The 24,175-nt window shown below is 40.0% G+C and overlaps 1 protein-coding gene across 1 annotated transcript; it reads left to right on the top strand.

The window, feature by feature from the left end:
• Window positions 1–1,805: 1,805 nt before the first annotated feature.
• On the top strand, window positions 1,806–23,854 carry BPNT2 (3'(2'), 5'-bisphosphate nucleotidase 2). The gene is made up of 5 exons (XM_065053595.1): window positions 1,806–2,411; window positions 13,546–13,705; window positions 14,446–14,541; window positions 16,330–16,491; window positions 17,931–23,854. Exons 1-5 carry the CDS (start codon window positions 2,025–2,027, stop codon window positions 18,200–18,202), a joined length of 1,077 nt encoding a protein of 358 aa, XP_064909667.1. The 5' UTR covers window positions 1,806–2,024; the 3' UTR covers window positions 18,203–23,854.
• Window positions 23,855–24,175: the final 321 nt, after the last annotated feature.

The following is a 24,175-nucleotide window of genomic DNA, read 5'->3' as shown; positions in this document are numbered from 1 at the left end:
CCTTGCACACTTCAGTGGAATAAAAAGCCTAGTATTTTACTTACTTTCCGTTAAGTAAGAAACCAGTTCAAAAAGTTGCAGGTTTTCTTTCTTCTCCTGGGTTTCCTTTACCAGTACTTTAAAATTTCTGTTTACTGAACACAGACAAACTGTTACTGATAACATCAGGTAGCACAGCTGTTGACTGCTTCGCCCAGCATTTTTTAAAAGGTGACACATTACAAGCAGGCCTGGTTGTTAGTCTTACATTCATTGCTCATTACAGATGCGAGTTTGCTCTTTTTCCAACATCAACCCTGTGTTGCTGAGCAGTTTTTTACCATTAATTATTAGTATATGAAATGCTGAATTATGGAATCAATATTAAGGAAAACAGTGTATCCTTTCAAACCTCCTTTCTGCCAAACAAGCAACTGCATAGATAAAAAATAAAACCTTGTGTCTTAAAGTGAATGAGAAGTTGGAAAACGTGGGCATTCCCGCAGCCACTTAATAGCATATAAAGGGAAATCCCAGCATAGATAAGAGTAAAATCCAACTCTTTTGAATCCCATTTCAAATGTAATCCTTTCTCTTCCTATAGTCCTTTCTTTCCTATGCAGTCCCCGCATATACACACACTTTGGTCTGATCCTGCAGGACACTTGGTATGCAGCCATGTAATTGAAGATACCAATACAATGGAGATTCAGGAGAGATGATATAGCAACTTCAGTTTGCAAAACAAAACTTAATTTTGGTCTTTCCTAGTTTTCACATTCTTGATTACACAAGTTTAACTCCCTAAACAAAAACAAACCAAAACAAAACAAACCACAAAAAAAACAAACAAACAAAAAATCAGCCACAAGATCCCAGGAAAACAGATATGTTGCCTGAACCCTAGTAATTATTTCTTTCCAGAGTTAGGAGCAGGCTTTGTTTCTAGCACATGTATGTCAACAGACAAGACTATTGCTTGAGTAAAGAATTAATTCAAAGAATGCTGAATTAATTTCACTGTTGCGTTTTTGATATAACTTACTCAAAATTAGTAGAATAAATTATAAAACAGAAAAAAAAAAAATCAAAATCAGTGACTTTCCTCATTTCCACCCTACATGTCCATTCCAGTCATAAATATGCTGTTTCACACTCCCCCAAAGCAACCGAGGTGTAAAGAAAAGATATAAATTAAGACATGCAGGCCTTTAGCACACCACTTGGCTGAGAAAACTGTTGGATTTGCTTCATTTTGCTGAATGAATGGAAATTTTTAACTCCAAGCCCCTTTCCAGCAGCACAAGGGGCCGAGAGTCCCACAGTTCCCTAAGCAGCCCGTGAGAAACAAGAGATGCCCAGAGCCATTAACCAACAAATCTTCAGAAATTTATCGGCAATTTATGCAAACTGCAATTTTCAATGGGAAGCTCCTTCCCGGCCCCCGGCTCTAACGGCCCCCGGGTCCCGTCTCAGCCAGCGGGGCGGCCGCGCTGCAAGGGGCAGGCAGGGGCAAGCAGGGGCAAGCACGGGCAGGCAGGGGCAAGCAGGGGCAAGCAGGGGCAGCTCCAACAGCCCCAGCTCTGCGTGCTCCTCGCACTCCTGCTGCCTAGGAGATGAAGCAAACACCCATCCCAAACTACACGTTTCAGGAGAACCAGCGGGTGAAGTTGAGCGTGCGCTACCAGGCATGTGCACGGTAGGAAACAGAGGAGTGTCTCTCCCCCCCCCCCCCCCCCCCAACCTCCTGCCGGGACACTGGCAGAAAAGAGCCCCGCCACACACGAGTCAGCACTGCCCCGCGAAACCCAGCCCGCCGAGCTGCGGCGGGACATGCTCAGTGCGAGCGGCGGGCCCCGCCTCCGCCTGACCCGGATACAGACGGCGCTGCCTCCCCGCCGGCCCACTGGGGAGCGTGGAGCCGGACTGGAACCGCCGCAGCAGCGGAGGGAACGGAGCGGTGCGCCCCGGCGGCGCCATGGGGCTGTAGTAAGCGCCCAGTACTGCTGTCCGCCTGCCCTGCTGTGCCCCCCTGCCCTGCGGCCATGGCCCCTATGGGGATCCGCCTCTCGCCGCTCGGCATGGCCGTGTTTTGCTTGCTGGGGCTGGGCGTTCTCTACCATCTCTACTCTGGCTTCTTGGCCGGCCGCTTCGCCTTCTTCATGCTAAGCGAGCCGGCGGCCGGTGGGCCCGAGACCCCGCATGGCTCCGCACCCGCCGGTGCCGTGGACCTGCGGGAGCTGCTGGCCGTGTCCGTCCTGGCCGCCGTCAGGGGCGGGGAGGAGGTGAAGCGGGTCCGGGAGGGCAACGTCCTCAACGCCAAGGCGAAGGGGAAGACGCGGGAGGGGGCCGAGGAGCAGCTGACGAGCGGCGACCTCCTCTCCAACCGCAGGATGTTCTACCTGCTGAAGGGCGCCTTCCCCGCCGTGCAGGTGGGTGCCGGCTCCCCCGCGTGGGGCAGACGGAGGGGATGCGGACCCGGGGCCGGACGACCCCCCGGTGCGGTGCTCCAGAGGCCGCTCGGTACCCGGGCTCCCGGGCCGCCGGGGTTCGGCCGTGCGCGGCAAGACACGTGTCAGCGCTCCGTTTGGGAACGGCCGACGGGAAATAGCTGCCCTCGTTTTGCATTTGTCCTTCCCCCCGCGCGGATTTTGTGGCAGTGCCACCTCACGCTTGTCGCCGTGGGTGTTGGGTTGCAGGGGAAGGAGTTGGATCGTATGTAGCTGAAGCCGCGCAAGGTGAAATTATGCGTTTGAATTGATACGGGGACGGGGCGGGACACAGAGTCTAAACATCGTGAATTACGTGCTGTCCAGTTAAGGACAGAGGTAATTTCCTAGTGCCACTTCTGCATATGTTTAAGATCCTGCGATTAGCAATGCTGTTATTTTCTAATTTATCCTTTCTGCCTTAAGTTATAGGGAGAGCCTGGAGCGAGGAGGAAGTATTGACAATTAGAGGTTTAGTAACACAGTGTTATGATACCTCAGTTTTTAGCTATCATGACTTTGGGACAGCAGATAAGCTAACAGTTGTGTCACATTATGGATGGCTGCCTACATGAACAAAATGAATATATTTTTGTTTCAGAGGTGTACACCTGCCTTTGCTCTCATTCACCTCCAAAATCTGGGTTTAATACTTGAGGTTGCATCCACACCAGAACCAGGCTTCTGGGCTTTTTGGTGGTTGTCTGCTTTTCCTTTACTAAACAATAACTTCTTTTCAGTTTCTTGATGTTAAATTTCTTAGCTTTTTACAGTTACTTGAAACTTAAGGAAAACCCTAAGTTTGTATTTCAAAGGTGATGATTACACCCTTTTCCTGGACAGGTTGAAAGAACAAGCAGTGTAGATTTTCTTTTTTGATGCAGTTTAGTTACTACTCAGTTAATTTTCAGTGGCTGTTTTGGAAGTTCCTCAAGTGGTTTGCTGCTTTTGTTTGTGTTGGGTTTTTTGTTAGTTTGTGTAGTTTTTTTGTTTGGCTTTTTTGAGTGTTGTAGAGAACACATTGAGTATGAAATCTAAAGGAAACACCAGATTCTTCAGTATTTGAAATAAACTTGATATGTGGTTAACCTTTCTCTACAGAAAGATTATGAAGGCTCTGTTTTGAAGATTGCTGGCTTTTCTGTCAGTGGCAAGCCACCTTCTCAAGCCCTACACTAACAGAAGAAGCAGCAGCATTGTCCTCTGTTCTCTTCTGCTACTCATTGTCCTCATGGAGCTTGGCATTGCAGCATACCTTTATCACTGCTTGAAACCTACACGCTTTCCCCACTCCCACAGAAAGAAACACTTCATTAGTTTTAGATACAAGAGTTGTCTGTGCTCCTAGAGGAGTTTGGGGATTTGGTTTGGGCTTGAAGAGCTCAGTGAACTGTGTTGCCTGTTCTGTGTCTCTGGTCACATGTGTAAACTCTGCTCCGCTGCCTGGGATGCACAGCAGTGACAGTCTGACTTGTGTGTCTTCCTCTCAGAGGGCATTATCTTTGAACATCTACTTTTTAAAAACTTCTGTACTCCTTTTTGTTTTCCTTATAGTTGACTTGTACTGCTAGTCTTTAAAAATAGATGATGCTTTCTAAAGTATGGATATTTTCCTGAGACACTTTTTTCATATGAGGTAGCATAAGACTGCGCCTTGTAGAAGCATCATACTTTGTAAGTGTCACCTTATCCCTGTGTACAGAGGGATGCTCTAGAATAAAAAACATTGCTGATGCCAAATAAAACCCCTCTTCTCGTCTTGCTGGAGAAGATGCTGCTATCAAAAGCTGTCAAACTAAAACTGAAAGAATTCCAAGAGTAAACTTAGTCAAAATGCTTATTTACTTGTATCATGACGTCCTTGAGCCTAACAGATGTTAGGTTAACATTTAAATCAGTGCCACAATCTGCAGCCAGGAAAGAAACAAACCAGCAAAAAAACTGGGTGCCAAAATATGCCTATAATGCAAAGGAAATGATCTATTAATTATCCTCCAAGAACAGCTATGGCTTTCCAATGTTTAAAAATAACCAGAGGGAGAAGTCATTTGACAGAAATAAACTTAAGTCCATGAGCAGCCTTGGATTGCCTGTATTGTGCGGCTGGACATAATAAGGAAAAGCACGCAAACCAGCTATCTGAAGCAGATCTTCTCTTAAGGTTAAGGTGTGATTATTAAGAGAAGATGGAAGTGTAAGACTTCTACCTTGCAGAAGCTGAAGTGAATCTGGAAAGAGCCTTACAATCCTGACAGCTGTAAAAAAGCTTTCAAAATCTGAGAGAAAAAAAAAAAAAACATAGAAAATGTTTTGTGTTTGTCTTTTAAGTAAAGTTATTGACTGTACAGAGGAAGAGGAACTTCACTGCTTACATCACCTGCTCTATTTGATATAAATAGATGCATTTACATCAGTTCAAGATTTAGCACAGCTAGGTTAGGTAAGACTGAAGGTTAATTCTGTTTTATCACTGTGTAGCAGATTGAATGTATTGAGTATTGTTGTTTATATCCCTCAGAAGCAGGCATGAGAAAGGTAGGGGAGGAAGGAACAAGTGAGTTATTTCTAACTCACATGTTACCCGCTGTTGTCTCATCACACTCAACATCCAGCAATAACTATTTGCACACATCTTCTATGAAGTATAGTTGTGCAGTTGATTTTTAAAATACATTTAATGCTAAAATATATGCAGTGTTTTCTCTTGACAAAGTCCTCAGCTGCAGTTACAGGCTTAAGGTGTTCACTGTACCTGCACTGCTGGTTTGTTGTCCTCATCTATTTGTCATGCTGGGAACAAGTTGAAGCTCTGATCCAGCTGTAATCACCCCCTCTTCTCCTTTTAATTTTTAAATTTATAATATTTTAATTTTTAATAATTTATATATTTCTGGGTTACTTCACTGCTTTCCTGGTTCGTTCTCCATGCAGCCCCATTTATTCCTTGTTCTAGCACAGTGGTGATGCAATAAGAAAGGCTGGGTTGGGAATCAGGTGGGGGGATTAAGGAGGTGCTTGAGCCTGCTCTGCTGCTGGTGGGGAGAGGGGGCTGGGAAAGCAGTGTTTCTAAATCCAGTTAGAGACTGGCCAGAAACACTGGTATGTTCTGCCCAGAAAAGCTTCTCTGTTTGGAGAGATGATTTCATGATACTGGGGCTTCAGCAGTGATACCTGGTAAAAGAGCTTCCCTCTGAGTACCACACATTGGGGTCTTCCATTCTTCTAAGTCTTCTTGTCCAGAGGTCAGTGCCAGGAGCTTGATATCTGGATGTATCCAAGGTAAAAATGTAAAGTAAAGATGATCTACATACCCTGGTTCACTTCACGTTATGGCCTTACCAACAGCCTATGTCAGAACACCTGAAGGAGCAGCCCTCCTTGCTCACAAAAGGCAGGAGTGGTTCTTTAAACCAGCACTTCGCCCAAAGTCCCTCTGTCCTTTGCTGTGAAAAAGCCAATTTTGAAGTGACCCACAGAATTCTGCTATTTTTGCTTCTGCACTATGCTAGCATTATTTGCACAGGAATCAGACTTAGTCTTATTGATTTATGTTCTATATTTGTACCAGCTATCTGTCTTGTTTTCCAGTGTAAATAGTGAATAGAGAAATACCACCCCCCCCTTTTTTTTTTTTTTTCCAAATTGTGACTGTGATGGAAATCTTTTTCCTCTGCCCCAGTCTTCTTCTTCAAGCATCTTTTTATCAGTCTTGCCACTGTGCTGATCGACTGTTCTTCTTTCTCTTCCCCAGTTAAGACAGATGATAAATACCTCATTTCAAGTTTGTGTGTGATAGTGCTGGAATCGAGTGTCAGTGTTTGAAATGGAAATTCAAGAACATGTCAGTTTTACTTTTAATGAGATTTTCTTGTAAATTAATTCCACTGTTTGAAGATTAATGTCTCCAAGCGCTCCTTTTTTTTTTTTTTTTTTTTTTTTTAAATCAAACTACCTGAAGTACTTTCTAGGTTTAAACCTGCTCTTTAGAGGCTTCTGACCACAGTGCCAGCTATCATACTTGGAAAACTGGAATTTCATCTGAGATGGCAAGCTCTGCATTCGATACTGATTCTGTGGGAAAGACAGATATGTTAAAGAAGTAGGTGTACAAAACCAAAATGCTACTTAAACTTCAGAAGGATTTGCTGAATAAGTTCAGTAATTGGTTTGTCTCTTCATGTTGGGAGAACGGCATCCTCAGGTCTTACGGTTTTTAACAAAATTAATGTTCTGACCTACATGATTTTAGTAACTGCCCACATGTTTCTAAGTAAAGCAAGAAGTGTAAATGTTAGTCTGAAATCTCAGTAATAGGTGTTGTCTGGAGATATATCTCTTAACATGGGTTCTGATTGATGCTACATGACTTATGCTGTCTCTCTCTACCTAAAATGCAATTAAAGCCTGTAACTTTATGGTAATGAGGTCTGTGATTATCTTCTCAGATGTGATTACAAGTAGTTCATTTGGTTTGTGTGTATACCGGGGGTGTTTAATCTGTCATCTGAGTATCTGAAGATTAGAGTTCTTTAGTAGTGTAGGTAGTACAGCAAAAGTTTTCTCAGTGTTATTTACTGTATTGCTCTTATTTGGATGTTTTCTTAAAACAAAAAGTAATGTTGCAACTCTCATGAGAAACTAGTCATCCCTTTCTTTTTGCTAGACTTGCATCTGTACAGAATTGTAATGGAGAATTTTGCTGTCTACTGAAACAACATTTGAGCTAATGAGCGAGTGGCTTTATTACTTTAACAAGTTTTAAATTCTAATTGTTACAACAGTTTACTGGTGTAAACTGTGTAAATTCTGTGATCCATGCTGATTGCCTCTGTTGCACTTTTGTTTTCACCAGCATCTATTAATCATAAGTCAGTAGAAGCAGACTTGTCATCTGATATGTCTTTAGCATTCCTGAAAACCTGTTTGTTTCACTCTGCTTCCTGCTGGCTTAATGACCAAAGCCACGTAAAGAGCTCTGATAAGCTCTAACAAAGCTTTTTAACATTTGGACTTGTCCACATTCTTCTTTGCATGTCCTGTCATCTTGTTCCTCTATGGAGTGACGTCTTGTTGTCATTAAAGTAAATGAAGATGTAGTTGATGCTAGAGGAGACTCCAGAATTGTCTCTGGATTCTGTGCTACGTTTATCTGTGTCATGGCATTGTTATCAAGTATTTGTTGTTTTCATTTCAAATGAATGACAACATGAGACCAGCATTTTTTATACATTTTATTATTTTATATATTAGTATATTTTTATACCTTGCACATTTATGTACAAATATACTTTATATTTTTATTATATTTTATTACCTTTTAACAAGCTATTTGTTTAGATAACTGTGTGATTCAGCAAGGTCCTCTCTATCCTTTCATAATAAAATCTACCCTGCTAAAACTCCTTGAAATCTGGACCCTGGCAAGAGGAACATTTTTTGAAAGGCATGAAGAAGGTCACCCATAAAAGCTAATTTTTTCCTTTCTAGTATGTCATAGTACTATAAGGGGGAAAAGAACCCTATCCAAAAGAAGCAGCTGCTTTTAAAAAAGTCAGTATATTGAATAAAACTAGATTTTTTTTGCTATACTGGCAAGGCTACTATTCAAATCTCTGAAGCTTAAAGGCATTTTAAACTTCAAAAAGGAAGTGATATTTGATTTCTGAGATTATGTTCTTTTCTGTGTCAAGTAACAAACTTTGAGGAAGCAGCTCTTGTTCATAGTGAAAATTGCTGCTTGCCACCCCCAAATTCAAAAGCTGGAAGGGAGGGATTGAGAGAGGTCCTGGCTGCAGGTGAGCTACGTCTTGGTGTGGATGTGAGTCCTTCCTTCTGCAGCAGATTCTGGAGCCCAGTTTTGTAAGCAGGATAAGTCAGATACTTGCTGCAGTTATTGGAAACACGGTGATTTGACCGCTTCTTGATCTCCTGGGGAATGCTCTCCTGTTGTGCATGTATATCCGTCCTGACTTGTCGAGTGGGTGTTTATGTTCAGAGGTTTTGGCATCTGATTCCTTCACATGACTTGTATATGTACAGATGCTGCGAGAAGAGCAGACAGCTTTCACCTCTGATACATTTGAGGGGAAAAAACAGAGAGAAGCTGAGCAAACAAAGGTGAAATAGTCTGACTTGGAGTAGAGGGGGTGTAAGGGCATGTTGCTCTGCGGAGGAATGAGGTGTGAGGCTTGGCTCCTAAGCGGGGGACAGCCTGAAGGCTGCAGGTTGAACTGCTCTTCCCTGAGTTGTAACATCTCTGAAACACCATCAGATAACAGCGAATCAAGCACAGTCCCATGTGGCTACTCAGTAGGTCAGTACACCTTTCAAGGTGCATACTTGTGGACATCCTCTGCTGGTTACTGTGAACATTAGTCCTGGGGCTACATATAGTGATAAAATATCTTCCACTGTCCACAGAGGACATTTCTCAGCCAGTAAGAAAGTATCAGAATATTTTTTGGTTTATTGTTTGTAAATGTTTGTATTTACTTCTGTCCATCCACTCCCTTCCTCCATCTGCTGTCACATGAATACAAATGGCAAAGTTAAGGTTGAACCTTGGCTACACATAATGCTTATGTTGTGTAATCGCTGTGTGTATGTCATGCAGAGTTAGTGCCCTGACAAAACAGAAAAACAAAGTCAAACATCTATTAATGTTTTATTAGCGTTCCCCTGTGCATGCTGTTTTGTCTGGGCCTCCAGGCTTTTCATTTTCATGGTCCTATTCAAATCAATAGACTTATCCATTGAATCATAGAATCATAGAATAGTTTGGGTGGGAAGGGACCTTCAAAGGTCATCTAGTCCAACCCCTCTGCGATGAGCAGGGACATCTTCAACTAGATCAGGTTGCTCAGAGACCCATCCAGCCTGGCCTTGAATGTCTCCAGGGATGAGGCATCTACCACCTCTCTGGGCAACCTGTGCTAGTCTCTGTTCTTGAAATGTGATAGCTGGAATACTCTTATTTATATTCTGACCAGTGAATATTATCTTTTACTGTTACATGAATTGTGGGGTTTTTGTTGTAGTTTTGCATTGTGTTTGGTGTGTGGTTTGTTTCGTTTCTTTTTTTACTTTGAGTAGCTTAGTTAGTATTTCTTCTTTATAATACAGGTAGGATAAGATTTGTGGTGTTCTCATTTTGTTTTCTAATAAAACAGCACTGAGATTTGGATTTGAGAAGACTTAATTATCAGTTGGAGTTATTGATACTCTCAGGAATGGAGAGGTGTGCTACCTCGTCTTTTTTCCAAGATACTGTATTATTTGCTTATTAAAATACAAAATGAGTATTGGGATTAATAAGGATGTGGGGAAGGAGGGGGCGTAATACATTTAAGTAAAATTCACACACCACCAAACACCTTCTAAGAAAAGTGTTGCATTTGCATGTACTGATGTTTATTTAAAAAGTATTTGAATGGAATAGTCAATTTAATTTTTTTAGCATATATTTCTTCAGTTTAATTTTTCTTTAAAGGGTGAATTCAGTCACAGCTGTTGAGAGAGACTAGTCACAATCATAAATTTTGCGGCATCGTGGCCGGCCACTGCTACAAAATTTGAATTGCGAGGTCTTTCTCTGCAAACAATACCTTTTGTATAGTTTCAGTCTTTTAATTAAAGTGTACTGTAACAACAGGTTTAACTAGATATTCTTTCTTTTTGAGGATTGTTTCCAACTGTCTAACCTTTTAGAGGCCTCTTCCTTCTGTTGAGGAAATGTATTTTGTTTGTTTGTTTGTTTTACGGTGGTGCATAATATGCTGTAGCGGAACTTAAACTGCCCAGGGGCTGTGTTGAGGCTGCCAAGTCTGTGGGACAAGTCATCTTGACTTTGCAGGACTGTTTTCCTCTTGGGGAAAACGCAGTCGTCAGGTTTATTGTATAGTGACAGATGTTTAATTTGTGAATGTCATGGCAACTTCAAGGACTCTGTTTGGCATACAGTGCTTCAAACAGTGGTTTTATGTGAGAAGACAGCTATGATGTGTGGCTGGAGTTGCTGCAGTTCTGCTTGCTTTCTTTTTGTGGGTTCTCTTGGAGAAGATGGCCCTTAATGCTTTGCTAATAATCTGTTACAGCTGAGGTGATATCTTTTGTTGTCATTATGTGAATTATGTAAAAGTCCTGGTGACTAAAAGTCTCTAACATTCAAATATAGTCTGATAATTTCTTTATTTTTGTTGTCTTTTGGTGTCAGTTCCTTACAACATCTGTAATAACAAGTTCTTTTAGTTAGAGAGGATTTATCTGCTCTAGCAGTCAGATATCTGAATCTGACCCAGCAGTCTGGGTACCATCTGTAGCAAGTAAAGGGAAATCGGTGGTTCTAGGTTGTAGATACATTGCATTCCATGTGTACCTACTATTTTGCCTTGACTGGACATCAGAGCTAGTCAGTTTGGCATCCCTTTAGAATTATTAGAGGAAGCCTCCTTTAAAGTTCGCAAGAATCAAAAAGCTTGCGGTCCTGATCCTCTGAAGTGTCCTAAAAAGCCAGATTGGTTACACTCAACTTCAGACATATAACTGACATGTCTAAGCCATAAACATCATCGTCCTACTGAGTAATTAGTGGATGATGGATTTCTGAAGGATTTGCACAGGCTGAAGCTTGGAAGGCACAGTAGCAATGATTTCCTTTGTACTGGTGGTAGAAGGAGCATAAAAATACTAATCTCCTAATGCATCTGAGGTGCTAAAAGTAAATGAGATGAGTTGGTCGGAATTAATTACCATTAGCACTGCTTGTGTCCAGTTGCGTTACAGCTCTCCTATAAACCATGTTTTTAGTGGTAATAAGCTGGCATGATGGGTGAAGGCAGGTTGATCCATATTTCCCAAGTTGTTCTTCCTGCTGGGTTATGTGATGTTGTGTAACATGAAAGATCGTTACATACAGTGTTTTGTGCTCACTGCATCTCTTGCAATCCAAAAGTATCTTGCTACTGCAATCACAACAACATTCAACATTTTATTGGGTTCTGCAGAACATTCTTCCATTTAACAGATTGTGATTGTGTGCTCTGCTGCTGGACCAAACTCTGTTCAACATACTGACATGCCCTCTGGTCCAGAAGAAAATTGGTTAAGCTGGGCAGCAAGTGACAATAGGCTTAAATGTGACCTTGGGCCTTCTTAGGTCCTTAGGCCAACCTGCCCTAAAGACAGATGTGGAATGTTATCAATTTGTTTGTAAAATAACATTCATCTGGCAGTTGTGTAATGGTTACATCCAGTTGAGCTGCTTAAATTGCTGGTTGTAACTCAGTGCCAGAAGCAGGAGTATATACTATGATTCCTACTATCCCAAGTAATACCACGGTCTGCATAATACTAGGTTGGTGCAAAAGGAATTGTGGTTTTTGCCTTCTTGAAATTTGAAATTTGCCATTTGATATTGGAATACAGTCTTAAATAAATGTGGTTATGTTATACATAATTTTAATTTGCTTTTCTCACTTTGTTTTTTTTTTTGCTACTGACTTATTCCTTGCTGTGTATTTTGTATTTATTTTAGACTATGGAAATGATGTTAGACAAAAATCTAATCCAAGTGATTTTCTTACTTGAGTTCAAAATGGGTAGTAAAGCAGCAGAGACAACTCACAACGTCAGCAATGCGTTTGGCCCAGGAACTGCAAATGAACATGTGGTGCACCCACCAGTGGTTCAAGAAGTTTCACAAAGGAGACGAGAGCCATGAACATGAGGAGCATAGTGGCAGCCACTGGAAGCTGACAGCGACCAATGGAGAGCAATCAGCAAAGCTGATCCTCGTACAACTACACGAGAAGTTGCCAAAGAACTCAACATCAATCATTCTACAGTCGTGTGGCATTTGAAACCAATTGGAAGGGTCAAAAAGCTTGATAAGTGGGTGCCTCATGAGCTGACCGAAAATCAAAAAAACACATTGTTTTAAAGTGTCATCTTTTTGTCTATGCAACAACAACAAACCATTTGTAGGTTGGATCATGATGTGTGGCGAAAAGTGGATTTTATGTGACAACTGGTGATGACCAGCTCAGTGATTGGACCGAGAAGAACCTCCAAAGCACTTCCCAAAGCCAAACTTGCACCAGAGAAAGGTCTGGTCACTGTTTGGTGGGCTGTTGCTGGTCTGATCCACTACAGCTTTCTGAATCCCAGTGAAACCATTCCATATGAGAAGGATGCTCAGCAAATTGATGAGATGCACCAAAAACTGCAATGCCTGCAGCCGGCATTGGTCAACAGAAAGGGCCCAATTCTTCTCCACAAAAACACCCGACCATGTGTTGCACAACCAACACTTCAAAAGTTTAACCAATTGGGCTAAAAAGTTTTGCCTGATCTGCCATATTTACTTGACCTCTCATGAACCAACTACCACTTCTTCTAGCATCCCGACAACTTTTTGCAGGAAAAACACTTCCACAACCAGCAGGATGCAGAAAATGTTTTCCAAGAGTTCGTTGAATACCGAAGCACAGATTTGTACACTACAGGAAGAAACAAACTTATTTATCTTTGGCAAAAGTGCGTTGATTGTAGTGATTCTTATTTTCATTAATAAATATGTGATTGAGGCTTGTTAAAATGATTTGAAATTCACAGTCCAAAACTGCGATTGCAGTTGATACTTGTTGATAAAATATCTATACATTTTCAGTGTGCATCTACTGATCTGTATAAATGGAATATAAGAACCCTGCTGTATCTGTATACCACATGATTCTCCAAAGTCATCTTTTCTGCTTTTAGTCTTCAAAGCTACTGCATTTAACTTTTCATTTAAAAAGCCCTGTGATTCATACTGTGAGAACATTCAGTAGGAAGAGCTGCAGCCTGAGAAAGTGTCCAGCTGTGGTGTGGCTCACAGCAAAATTCTGGGTTGTGGTTTTCCATTGCTTGTTTGCATAATGGTAACAGCTCTTGAGGTGCCAAAAAATGACTAACTCACGCACATGTAGCGGGAGGTGAAGGGACAAAGGAAAGAGATGAGCAAACCTGTAGTTTTCCCAAGTACCACAGTTACCGTATCTGTTAAAATAATGCAACTAATTTTCTTGTCTAATCATAGATAAACTCTGAAGAACGTGTTGATACAGCTGATCAGGAGACGGTATCTTGGGATCGCAGTATTCCTGAAGACATAAAGCAAAAAATACAGCCTAAAGAGGTTCCAGCAGAAAGTGTAACTGTCTGGATTGATCCATTAGATGCTACACAAGAATACACAGGTAGCTGATTCTTGTTGACGAATCGTGTGTAATTCTGATGTTTGCCTTTTATACTGGAGACAAAATATTAAGTATTTAAAAAGACATCTCATGTTAAAATGGGTTATGTCAAAGCTAGAGTTGCAACATTAAATATCGCAGAATATTTTTTGTTTATTTAAAGGGAATACTAAGTAAATATTCTCTTTAACTTGATACCAAAAAAAAAAATCATTATAGTTTTTCAAAAAAGCATGTATAATTCAATCTTTCCCTTTTCCAAATGTTTTAAGATGTCACATAAACAGTGCAAGGCAATCCAACTAAAATTGTTGCCGATAACTACTGCAGAGCAAACAGGAAAAAGTGGGGTTTCTTTTGCAAATATTCCATTGATACAATAACCTGTTTAGGTGAATGGTGTTTGGCATTTGAATAATCAGTTTTGAACCAACAGAGGATAGGAGGTGGGCAGGGAAGGGAGAATACAGGGGCACAGATTTCCATGAAGATACGTGCTGCATAAGACACAGCTGTTTACATTAGACTGGGTAGGAGTATAGGTTACATCTACCGAACAGGAAAAATTGCTGGAAAATTGAAGTGTCTCTAAAGTATTGAAAATTGCAAGGATAGAAAAAGGTACATAGTAAGAGACAGAATGTAGACTATTTAACATTTCTATAATTGCAGGTCTGCTTTCTCTTTGTGTTCTTGGCATCTGGCTGTAGATGAGCTCACCTTTTTCGTTTTACCCACAGAGAACCTTCGACAGTACGTCACAACAATGGTTTGTGTGGCTGTAAATGGTAAACCAGTAATAGGAGTGATACACAAGCCGTTCTCAGCATATACAGGTACCTTTATGCCTTCACATATTTCTAACATCTTCTGTCATAGCGTTAATTAAAATTTAATGTTTGTGAGAACATCTGTAGGTATAAATAAGAAAATAGTACCTGGGGCAAAAGAGTGCTGCTGCAAATCTCAGAATTAGAGCTGCAAATGTGTTCTATGCTACAAAACCACAAAGGAAAATGCCACCTTTGTTTAATATAAAAATGATGAATTTAAAATAAACTAACCAAAAATATGTGTAAGAATTAAGATCCCTTATGTGTGCTGTTAGTCTTCAGCAGAAGAGTACTTGGCTCATTCATCTGAGGAACTTGGGTCCATGATATTATACCCAGGAGCTGATGCTTATTCAGTGTGAATAACAAAGATGGATTAAAGATCTTAATGGCAACTCTCTGTATGTAACAAGCAAGACTGTCTAGCATAGTCTTATTGATTATCTGACGTGCTTTAAAAGCCATAAACATAAACTAATTAATTCTTTAGTATTAACGATGTATCAGTGAGGATAGCTGCAAGTTTGGGAATGTGTACGCACTTCTGAAAGCTTCAAAGCAGTTTTAGTATTTGCATCTTACTATATAGTTGAAATGAGAATTTCTATTCTCATTTTCCCTTAGGCAATAGTGACCTCTAGAGCTGTGAAGTTATGCAGTAGCTCTCACATAGAAACTAAGACTGAATAAATGTATTTTTTATTTTTTTCTCTTTTTTTGCCAACTGAATGCTCAATATTTTGTGCTAAATGTACTGTCTTTAAATATGAACGTTATTTCCAGTCATATAAGTATGTGCTATATGCTAATATGCTTTAAGCATCTTGAGGTTTTTTGGAACATATTTTTCCAAGTATCAACATCTATCTGAAGAAATGGGTTTTTTTTAGCACTGTAATTTTGAGAAATTATTTGCTTATGTGAAATGTTCAGACATGGCATCAGATGGGATGCAATGAATTCTGTCATTCTATGTGGAGAGTTTTCATTTCCCAAGCTGGAAATACCAGTGTATTGTGAGTAGGATTGTTCCTTATACTATCACACAAATACAAAGCAATAAAGCGCGGGAAGCATTGTTATTACACATAACTCAGTCTGTTGCCATACAATCTGGCTCTCCACTGACATGAAATTGCTGATCAGTGTGCTAAGTAAATGTCATATTAATGGTTAGGGAGTGCCACCTACCAAGACTGACTTTGAACTTGCAATGAAACAAGTGGGAGGTTGTGTATTCTAAATCCAGTCCTCTGAAACACACCATCAAATGTTTCCCTTGGCACTACTATCCTTCTGAGCTATTCCTTCCTTGGCATTACTATCCTTCTGAACAAAATGATTCAATAACATTTTTGCTATCTGCTTTGAAGGGTAGCAGGGCTTTTTGTTTTTATAAAAATGTTATTTGAGGAAATATTTGATCTATTTCTGACTCAGAGCCATCATTTTAACTTTGGTGGCTTTCCAGTTGCAAGTTCTGAATATTACTACCTGGGATTTTCCCCTCTTACTCTATTTTTTTGCAAGTATCACAGAATAAGAGTAAGGTATGGGATAATGCCATATGCACAGAAGTTTGTGCTTGGGGTGACTGCTTCTCTTCTGCTTGTGTGCACATGTGGGCACGCACCCCTTCCTTCTGTCAGCCTTAACTTTCTCTTTTACACTAGGGAGGGAAATTAAGTTAGAGGCATCGGTTGTATTTTCTCAGATAAGTATCCTTTTATCTTTACACAGAACAGAGATTGCCTTTTATAAATCTTAACAGAATTTGCATTTCTCTTGTAGCCTGGGCAATGGTGGACGGTGGGTCAAACGTAAAAGCTCGTTCCTCCTACAATGAGAAAAATCCAAGGATTATTGTATCCCGCTCCCATGCAGGAAAAGTTGAGCAGGTTGCAAAGCAGACATTTGGAAATAAGACTGTGATAATCCCTGCTGGTGGAGCAGGTGAGGTTCCTTAAGCATCCTGACCATTTTATTGCTTCTGAGTGACTTAATGGGATAACTGTTATTAGACCAAATTATATAGCTGAAGCATCTCTTCTTTTTCAGCTTACCTTTTGTTCTTCACATCACTAAAAGCAAGCACTTTTAGATAGACATAGTTTCTCCTGTGTATGGAAACCTATATGCAAACTTAGTTCTGGCTTCAGGCTCTCCACAAGTTAGTACGTTAGTGAATCTGAGCCTGGACTAGCAATATTGCTGTGGTCCTCTTACTGAACACGCTGATGTGTGTTCACTGACAGCACAGATGCCTCTGCAGAGGAAAAAGGGTTGTGTGACCAAATAGAGAATCACGGAAGAGAATCTGTTGGTTGGTAGTTAACTAGTAGCACATTTAATTAAACAATGTTTTGGGAAAAGCCATTAAATTTTTATGCTATTTCTTGCATTTTTGTCAAAAGAGAAAACCACTGTCACTGAAGTCCATTTTTATCTGCCTCATATTCAGTCCAAAGAGGTTTTACCCACTTTTTGTAAGCTTACACAATATCCTTGTACATGTTACTGACAGAATGCAAATATGTGAGGCAATAGTGTGAAGCAATAGCTGGTTTAAAGTCTCAGAAAAGACATGCAAAATTTTAATTTTACAGAAATGTATTTTTCTGTGTCTTTAGTGTGGGAAGGCAGAGCACCGCTACAGGTTTAGTTTCTTGACAATGAGTCTAAACAAGTTTTCTTACCATAAAGAAAGTGAAAGTGTAACTGATTATAGTGGATCTTCTCCAGGGCTCAACTCTGTATAAGAAGATCAAGAAAGGAACAGTTAAATGAAACAAGGATATTGGTTGAACAGTGGAAAAATTGAAAATATTCTATAAAAGAAAGAATACTATTTTGAGCAGTGACTTTGTACTCCATAATGTATGATAAATGGTAATGCCATGGGCTGAGTTGCTTTATTAAAGAGTGGTATATTCATCTTCCTTCTCTTGTAATAAAAAGCAAGGGGTGGGGGGAAGGTAGACTTCAGCATAATACAGAGACTGAGAAATAAATAAGTGAACGTAAGAGCAAAACTATATTCAGGTTCCTGGTCTTGTTCTTCTAATGTGTCTCTAGATAAGTCTATATAGCATATTGGTAAAGACTGTCTAAAAATAATGTGTCCCAAATACCCAAGGCTTTAATTGAGGTGCAGTGGAAAAATCTTGGGGCAGGAGGGAGGTCCTTTTTCAAATTTACTCTGCAGGTTAGAGGACAGAGAAATTTGATTGTTGCCTTTGCTATGATACTGGATGGCATGATATAATTAATGACATCACTTCCCTAAGTCTTGCATGTGCGTATTATTAACACTTACTAGTAGAATTATCCTTTGTAATGAATAGGAGAACTTCAGTTAACTTTTTGTTTTTACTTCTGCCCATTTCTTCTAGGTTATAAAGTGTTGTCCCTCCTTGACGTGGCTGAAAAGAATCAGGAAGAAGCTGATGTATATATCCATGTCACCTACATTAAGAAATGGGACATATGTGCTGGCAATGCAGTGTTGAGAGCACTGGGTGGCCATATGACTACCTTGACTGGTGAAGAAATTAGTTACACTGGTTCAGATGGCAATGAGGGAGGACTTATAGCCAGTATCAACATGAACCATAAAGCACTAATTGAAAAACTTCCAGATCTGGAAAAAACATCACATAAATAAACTGATGGAGAAGTACAAATCATGCTTTTGTAGCCTTCGGATGCTCTCTCTGAAGAAGCAGGTGTGAAAACCTGCTGGTAAAGGTGCACGGCAAAGCAGTTTGGTGTGGGTTTGGGGACTGTATCATGCATTGGGTTTCTTCAGTGGTGGTATTTAAAAAGGAATAAAATAATAATAATAATCAGAAGTAGGAAGGGGACTGACTGCCTCACACCTCAGTTTCCATGTTTTCTTTTTTTCTGATTCTTTTCATGCAGTTCTTGTACTCAAGGTGCATATACAGTATCTATTTGTGAACATAGGTAAACTAAAGAAAAATCCAAATCGATTCATAAAATAACCTTAATAGTTCTCACAGGAATTTCTTTGAACCTTTTGCATCTTGGTACTGTAGTTGTAGCAACTCCATAATGAATTAGGTAGGAAAAAAAACATTGATTTGTTTAGTCATCTGATAACTCTGTTAAGAATTTAGCAGGAAACGACATTGTGTTCTGTATCCCCTGGACAGAAAGCACAAGATTTACACAGATTTATATGCAGCAACAGTTTATCTTTGACAGTGTGGCACTCCTTCTGCTTTTTAAGAGAAAAAAGGAAATGTTCTGTACTATTTTGACTTTTTTCCTGAAGATGTAAACCAGCTTAGTTTGGATGGGTTGTGAATATCAGTGTTTTATTAATCAGTGTAATTATTTCCATTTAGCTTTCTAAAAGAAGGCGACATTTCCTTGTATAGTTTTTAAAAGTTACTTCTTGTCCTTGATTTCTGCGTATGGTGTTGAAGATGCATGCTAGACTTTTCTCTAACATAGGACTCGTTCATCATTTGGTGTTTGTGCCTACAGAAGCAGCCTCTTCTTTCAGTACCTGTTTTTTTTGTTTGTTGTTTTTGGTTCTGTTCTGTTTTCCATTGGAGAGAGTCATATGGAATGAGTGTAACAGAAATAGTAAGTTGATTGGTTGTTTCTATTTACGACATGAGATATAAGCTAGCAATTTTTCTGCAAGCCCGGAAATATCTTTCTGTCTTTCTAAGTTAAGGCATGCTCTTAGCAGAAAGGTCTTTACATGGAGAGAGTCCATTTAAACTTGAATCTGTTCGAACAAGCATGAAGAACTTGTGGCGCTTGAAGTACAGCAGGGTCTGCAAAACTTTACTGAAAAATGTCCTTTGTCAATCCAGTAAACGCAGAGCAGGACATGGGCCTTTTGATATCAAATGGTGATTTGTTGCACCTCTAAAATATGTGGACTTCTGTCTGCAATAGTGTAGCTACCTGTGTTGTTCTCTGCACCCCTCCAAAGGGTTTCAGAAAGTTAAAATGTAGCTGTTATTTGAACTATTGCTACATAAGCTTCTCATCTCTCCTCAAGAAAGCTAAAATACTTACTTAATACAGATGTTTTATGTTCGAAGTTTATTCAGTATAAGCTTAGGCTGTTTAAAACAAATTCTGAATTACTTTCATTTTAACTTCTTTCATCATGCTACTGTTCTAAGAACAGGTTTTTTTCCTGATGTCAGTAGTGGAGCATGTCTAGATACCTCTTTTAACTTCTAGCTTAACATTCACATTTCCAAAAGAACTCCTCAGTTGTTGCATAACTACAGATGCAGACTCTTATTTGGTAAACTTACTGGCAAAGTAGATTGAGGCTTAGTCCTACTAGCCTTTTGATACGGGTAGGTTTTTTAGATAATTGTTTTTCCAAAATTGACGCTATTGCTGCTATTGTTCAAAAGTAGCTTTTGCAGAAGTAGAATATACACAAAGCAACTTAACTGCCAATTTGTAAATGTAATAAACTATTACATGCTATGACAAGCATGTGAATGTGCCCTTTTTAAAAAGGGTCTGATCTGTTTTGAAAAACTTGATCTTCCAAACCTCAGTGAAGAAAAAAAAATCCAGATATTTATTAAGACTTCAGTAATATTTTACAAAAAGACTGCAGCTTTTTTTTCAGGCTGATTAAAATGACTTAAAGCTAATAAAAAAAAAAAAAAAGCAGCTCTTTTGTTTATTACAGAGTGTGGATTAAAATGATCAAAATTAAAATATGAGGAATAATCATAGTTAGTCTGGCATATAAACTTAACTGTGTCACAGAGGTTGAATGCACAATATTTAAATAGGCAATTAAGATAAAGTCTGTGGCAGGTTGTGGTTTTAGATTCAGGCTGAAATAATGGTTAAACTTACCTTCTGAAAATGTGACTGCTTTTATTCTGGGGATGATTCTATCGCTTTCTTGCATAAGCTGTGATCAGACAGCTTCTGTATGAGAAATGGAAAACAAGATATTGTTGTGTATTGTACAAGGGCTTACTTGCCTTCTGAGTTGGAGGTATAAAGCAGTAAATAGAAGCATTTGCCTAAATTATTTTTCCTTAGGAAGATAAGGTACGAAGAAGAGCTTGAGTCCTCCTTTCCTTCCTCCCATGTGCTGGGTAAAATACCTTTTCTTCTATTAGGAAGACAGGTGCTTGTTTAGACATCTTTATATCCTATAATGCTTTGTTGCAATGGGCCTCAGTGTTCAACACCTTTCACAGTGGACCCTTATTGGCCCAACCTCATTTCTTGTCAAAATGCAGAAAAGGTGAGAGTGAGGCACCCAGTTAATTACTTCGGATACAGCCTGAGTTTGTACAGCTTTCCCGTAGCTGAGGCCTAAGGTGGTGTTTAAAGTGTCTAGTTTAAAGAGGAGCTGCTCTGATACGAGAATAGGTAAGCACCTGGTGAATATCAGTTTCTGATATAATTTTACAGTAAATACAACCCTTATGCAGACCAGCAAGTATTAAAAAGTGTTTGCTTAGTGCACATGTGCCAGTGTACTTCGATATCTGTGTGTATAATGTTAACACTCAGTATATCCCATTTCTTTGACTGTGTTTACACTCCATGATAGAACATTTTGCTATTCTGGCTGGAATACTTGTTTGGCCTCAGCTGCATGGATGTGACTTACGCTTATTCCCATCCTGGTAAGAAATAATAATGTACATGTGTCTTACTGCTGGGCTCGAAATTTGTTCTTTACGTTCTAGCCTTTCCCACTTAAACTGTCATACCATTTTTAGGGACACTACTTAAAAAAATTGTAGAGTGTAGGTAATTCCTACAGAAGTATATATTTTCTAAGAATTTTAATTAAAAAAATTCACAATATAATTTTTCCTCCAAACAAGGGAAGAGAATGTATTGTTTTTCCAATGGTGAATTTTTTTGTTTGAGTGGCTTTTATGATTAAGGTAATTGCAAGTGAAATTGTTATAAAGCCATGTGTATTTTCTCTTTTTTTCATTCTGCTAAAAAGAGTGGAAGGTAGCATGGATGATACCTAGTACTGTATCAAGAGTCCTAACTTGCATTCCTTGGATGAATGTTTTCAAAATAAATGGACAAAGAAGTAAATGGGTTTGAATATTGTTACCGATACTGAGTTTAACCTATTTGCCAGATGTGTACAGATGGATTTATATATGTTGATTTCTCTGATCTACAGAGCATGTAATAATAATTGATATAGCCAAGATAGCTTACTCAGATGGTGAATTAAGCATACAGGTGAAGCTGAGAAGTCATCTAGTGATGTTGTTTCATAGGCTTGGTTTAGAGTAGACAAGATTTTCTAATTGGCTTCAGGTGTGAGGACAGAGTGGTTTGTGGTTGGTTTGGTTTGTGTGTGTTGTTTTGTTTGTTTGTTTTGGGCTTGTTTTGTTTTTTAATACACAGTGGTTGGATATTGGAGGTATGTAGGGAAGCCAGCACTGCAGTTCATCACTGGTTTTTGGTTTATAAACAAATGTACCCCAACATCTTTTCAGCATCATGTTACCTGTTGGAGCCGTACAGCAGCTGTGCAATACTGTGTCCTCCTGGTTTAACAGTGTAAAACGTGGGGTCCGCACCCCCCAGGAACAGCGCAATGAGAAGGGACCGACCTTCATGCTGGGCCTCTTGTCTGTTCTGCCAGCTGAGACTGGCTGCTGTGCTGTCTCGTGGGTGTCGTTTCAATTGCAGTTTCTCTGGTGGCCAAACTGCTTTTGTAGGCTGTCTCCCTGGTTATGCCCAACCCCTTCATGGATCTGTTTTCTAAAGTAAACTGGAGAAGTGGAGAGGAAAGACGCAGATGTGTGTGCTGGAGAAGTTGGGACAGAGAACGCTTATTTCCATTTCTTGATTTAAATTACATTGATAGTTTCATTTCTCTCATTCTTCAGGGTTAGATAAGTTAAGATTTAATGGACCACAGATAAATGCCTCCATGATTTTAAGCCCAAACAGGATGAGGGTGGGGGAGACTACTTCGGGCAAGGAGAGTCTGAGTGGGGGGCTTCCTGTCAGGCCATTCACGCTGAGCTTTGTTGTAGAGGATTAGGCCCTTTCACACAAACAATTACAGATTTCACTTTGCCAAAATGTCATTCATAGTCAGTCTTCTGACCTGCTATCCTCAATGATAAATCCATGCTTTATCCAATTCACTGGAATGGAACTTGCTGAGACAAGACTGTGGTAACTCTGAAGACTCAAAGATTGCTTGGCTTGCTCTGCAGCTTCTGTCTGGCAGCTGTTACAGTGAAGTGTGAACACCTGCTGCCAGTGACTTCCCACCTCACAAGCAGCTTGTGCCACTCACAGGTCGTATCAAGAAGCTGTTGAAGCCTTATATTCTGTGGTTTTCAGATGCCTCACCAGCTCTTTCAGCTCTTATGAGAGAGGTTCACAAGTGTTCGGACAGTTTCCCTCTGAGGCTCCTTCTGGAGACAGCAATTGGCAGCCACTTTTCCCTCTTTGCTGTGCCTCATCTCTTTTTTCTACCTTAGTCCACATGGACAAGATAAACAGAAGATCAGAGGTGGAAACAGTCCCAGAATGAGAGGGCCACAGCAGCGAATCATCCAGTTTATTCTCAAGCTGTTAGTGTTTGGGACCAAAGTCTAATGTGCTGATCCTACCAAAAGTGGGACAGATGCCAACGAAATAAAGGCATCTTGAAGAAAGGTTTGTGTAATTGGTGGTACTGAACATGCAGAAAAGATGCAAATGGACTAAGAGGAAGTTAAACTGTCTTAAAAAAGGAAAAGAAAACAGCTTCTCAGTGTCATGTTACAAGCATTTGGCATTTCTGTTCCTCTGGGTGCAGAGCCTTGTTGCTTATGAAAGAGGCTCCATTGGCCCTCTGTGAAAGACCTGATTTTGTTGCAGTCAGTAGCAGCATTCCCACTGAATTCAGTGTGAGCAGAAGCAAGCCAGATAAAACATGAAAAGTAAATTAAGAGGAGTTCTGAAGAGCTCAGCTTCTGCCAATAGAGCAAACAACCTGGGTTGTGTTAAACTCGCCTCTGGCAGCTTCAGTCTGTGTTACTAGAGAACTTGGAAGCATCATCCCAGTGTCTCGAGATTCTAAGTCTTTCAGGTTTTGTTTTTTTTTGGTCTACAGCTGATAGAGCCTGCTTTCAGATAATATTGTTTTCAACACCAGTTGTTCCTTATTTGTAATTCACATTTCTTTTTTCTCCCCAAAGGACCAGCAGCACTCTGGCATTTTTCCTCTTGTCCCACCAAATTGTATTATCATCTTCCAATTGTGTGCCAAATTGAAATAACAATTCTATAAATAAACTGTCTGAAAATACTGACCTGTGAGAATGTTTTCCTGTATCATGTCTTCCTGTTGGGTATTTGTTTCTTTGTGCACCAGATACCTTTCATTTTTTTTCTTTTTCCAGTAAGGTATGTCAGGCTGCTTTAGCTGTGCTGTGTCCATCGTATGTGTGCATGACTTTCTGCCTGAGGGATTATCATTACTGACAGGTCCATGATAAACATAATCCAAGGTTTACACTGTTTTTGCTTTCATATGTGTTTTATAGTGAAAGTTGGTGGATTTGGTGTTGGAAAATGAGTGCTTAGAAATCCCCCACGTAGCATTGTCCCTTGGATCTGAAGAAGTTTT

This window comes from Columba livia, chromosome 2 (genome assembly GCF_036013475.1).
Source record: "Columba livia isolate bColLiv1 breed racing homer chromosome 2, bColLiv1.pat.W.v2, whole genome shotgun sequence".
Lineage (NCBI taxonomy): Eukaryota > Metazoa > Chordata > Aves > Columbiformes > Columbidae > Columba > Columba livia.
This window is presented reverse-complemented; position numbering and strand designations above follow the sequence as displayed.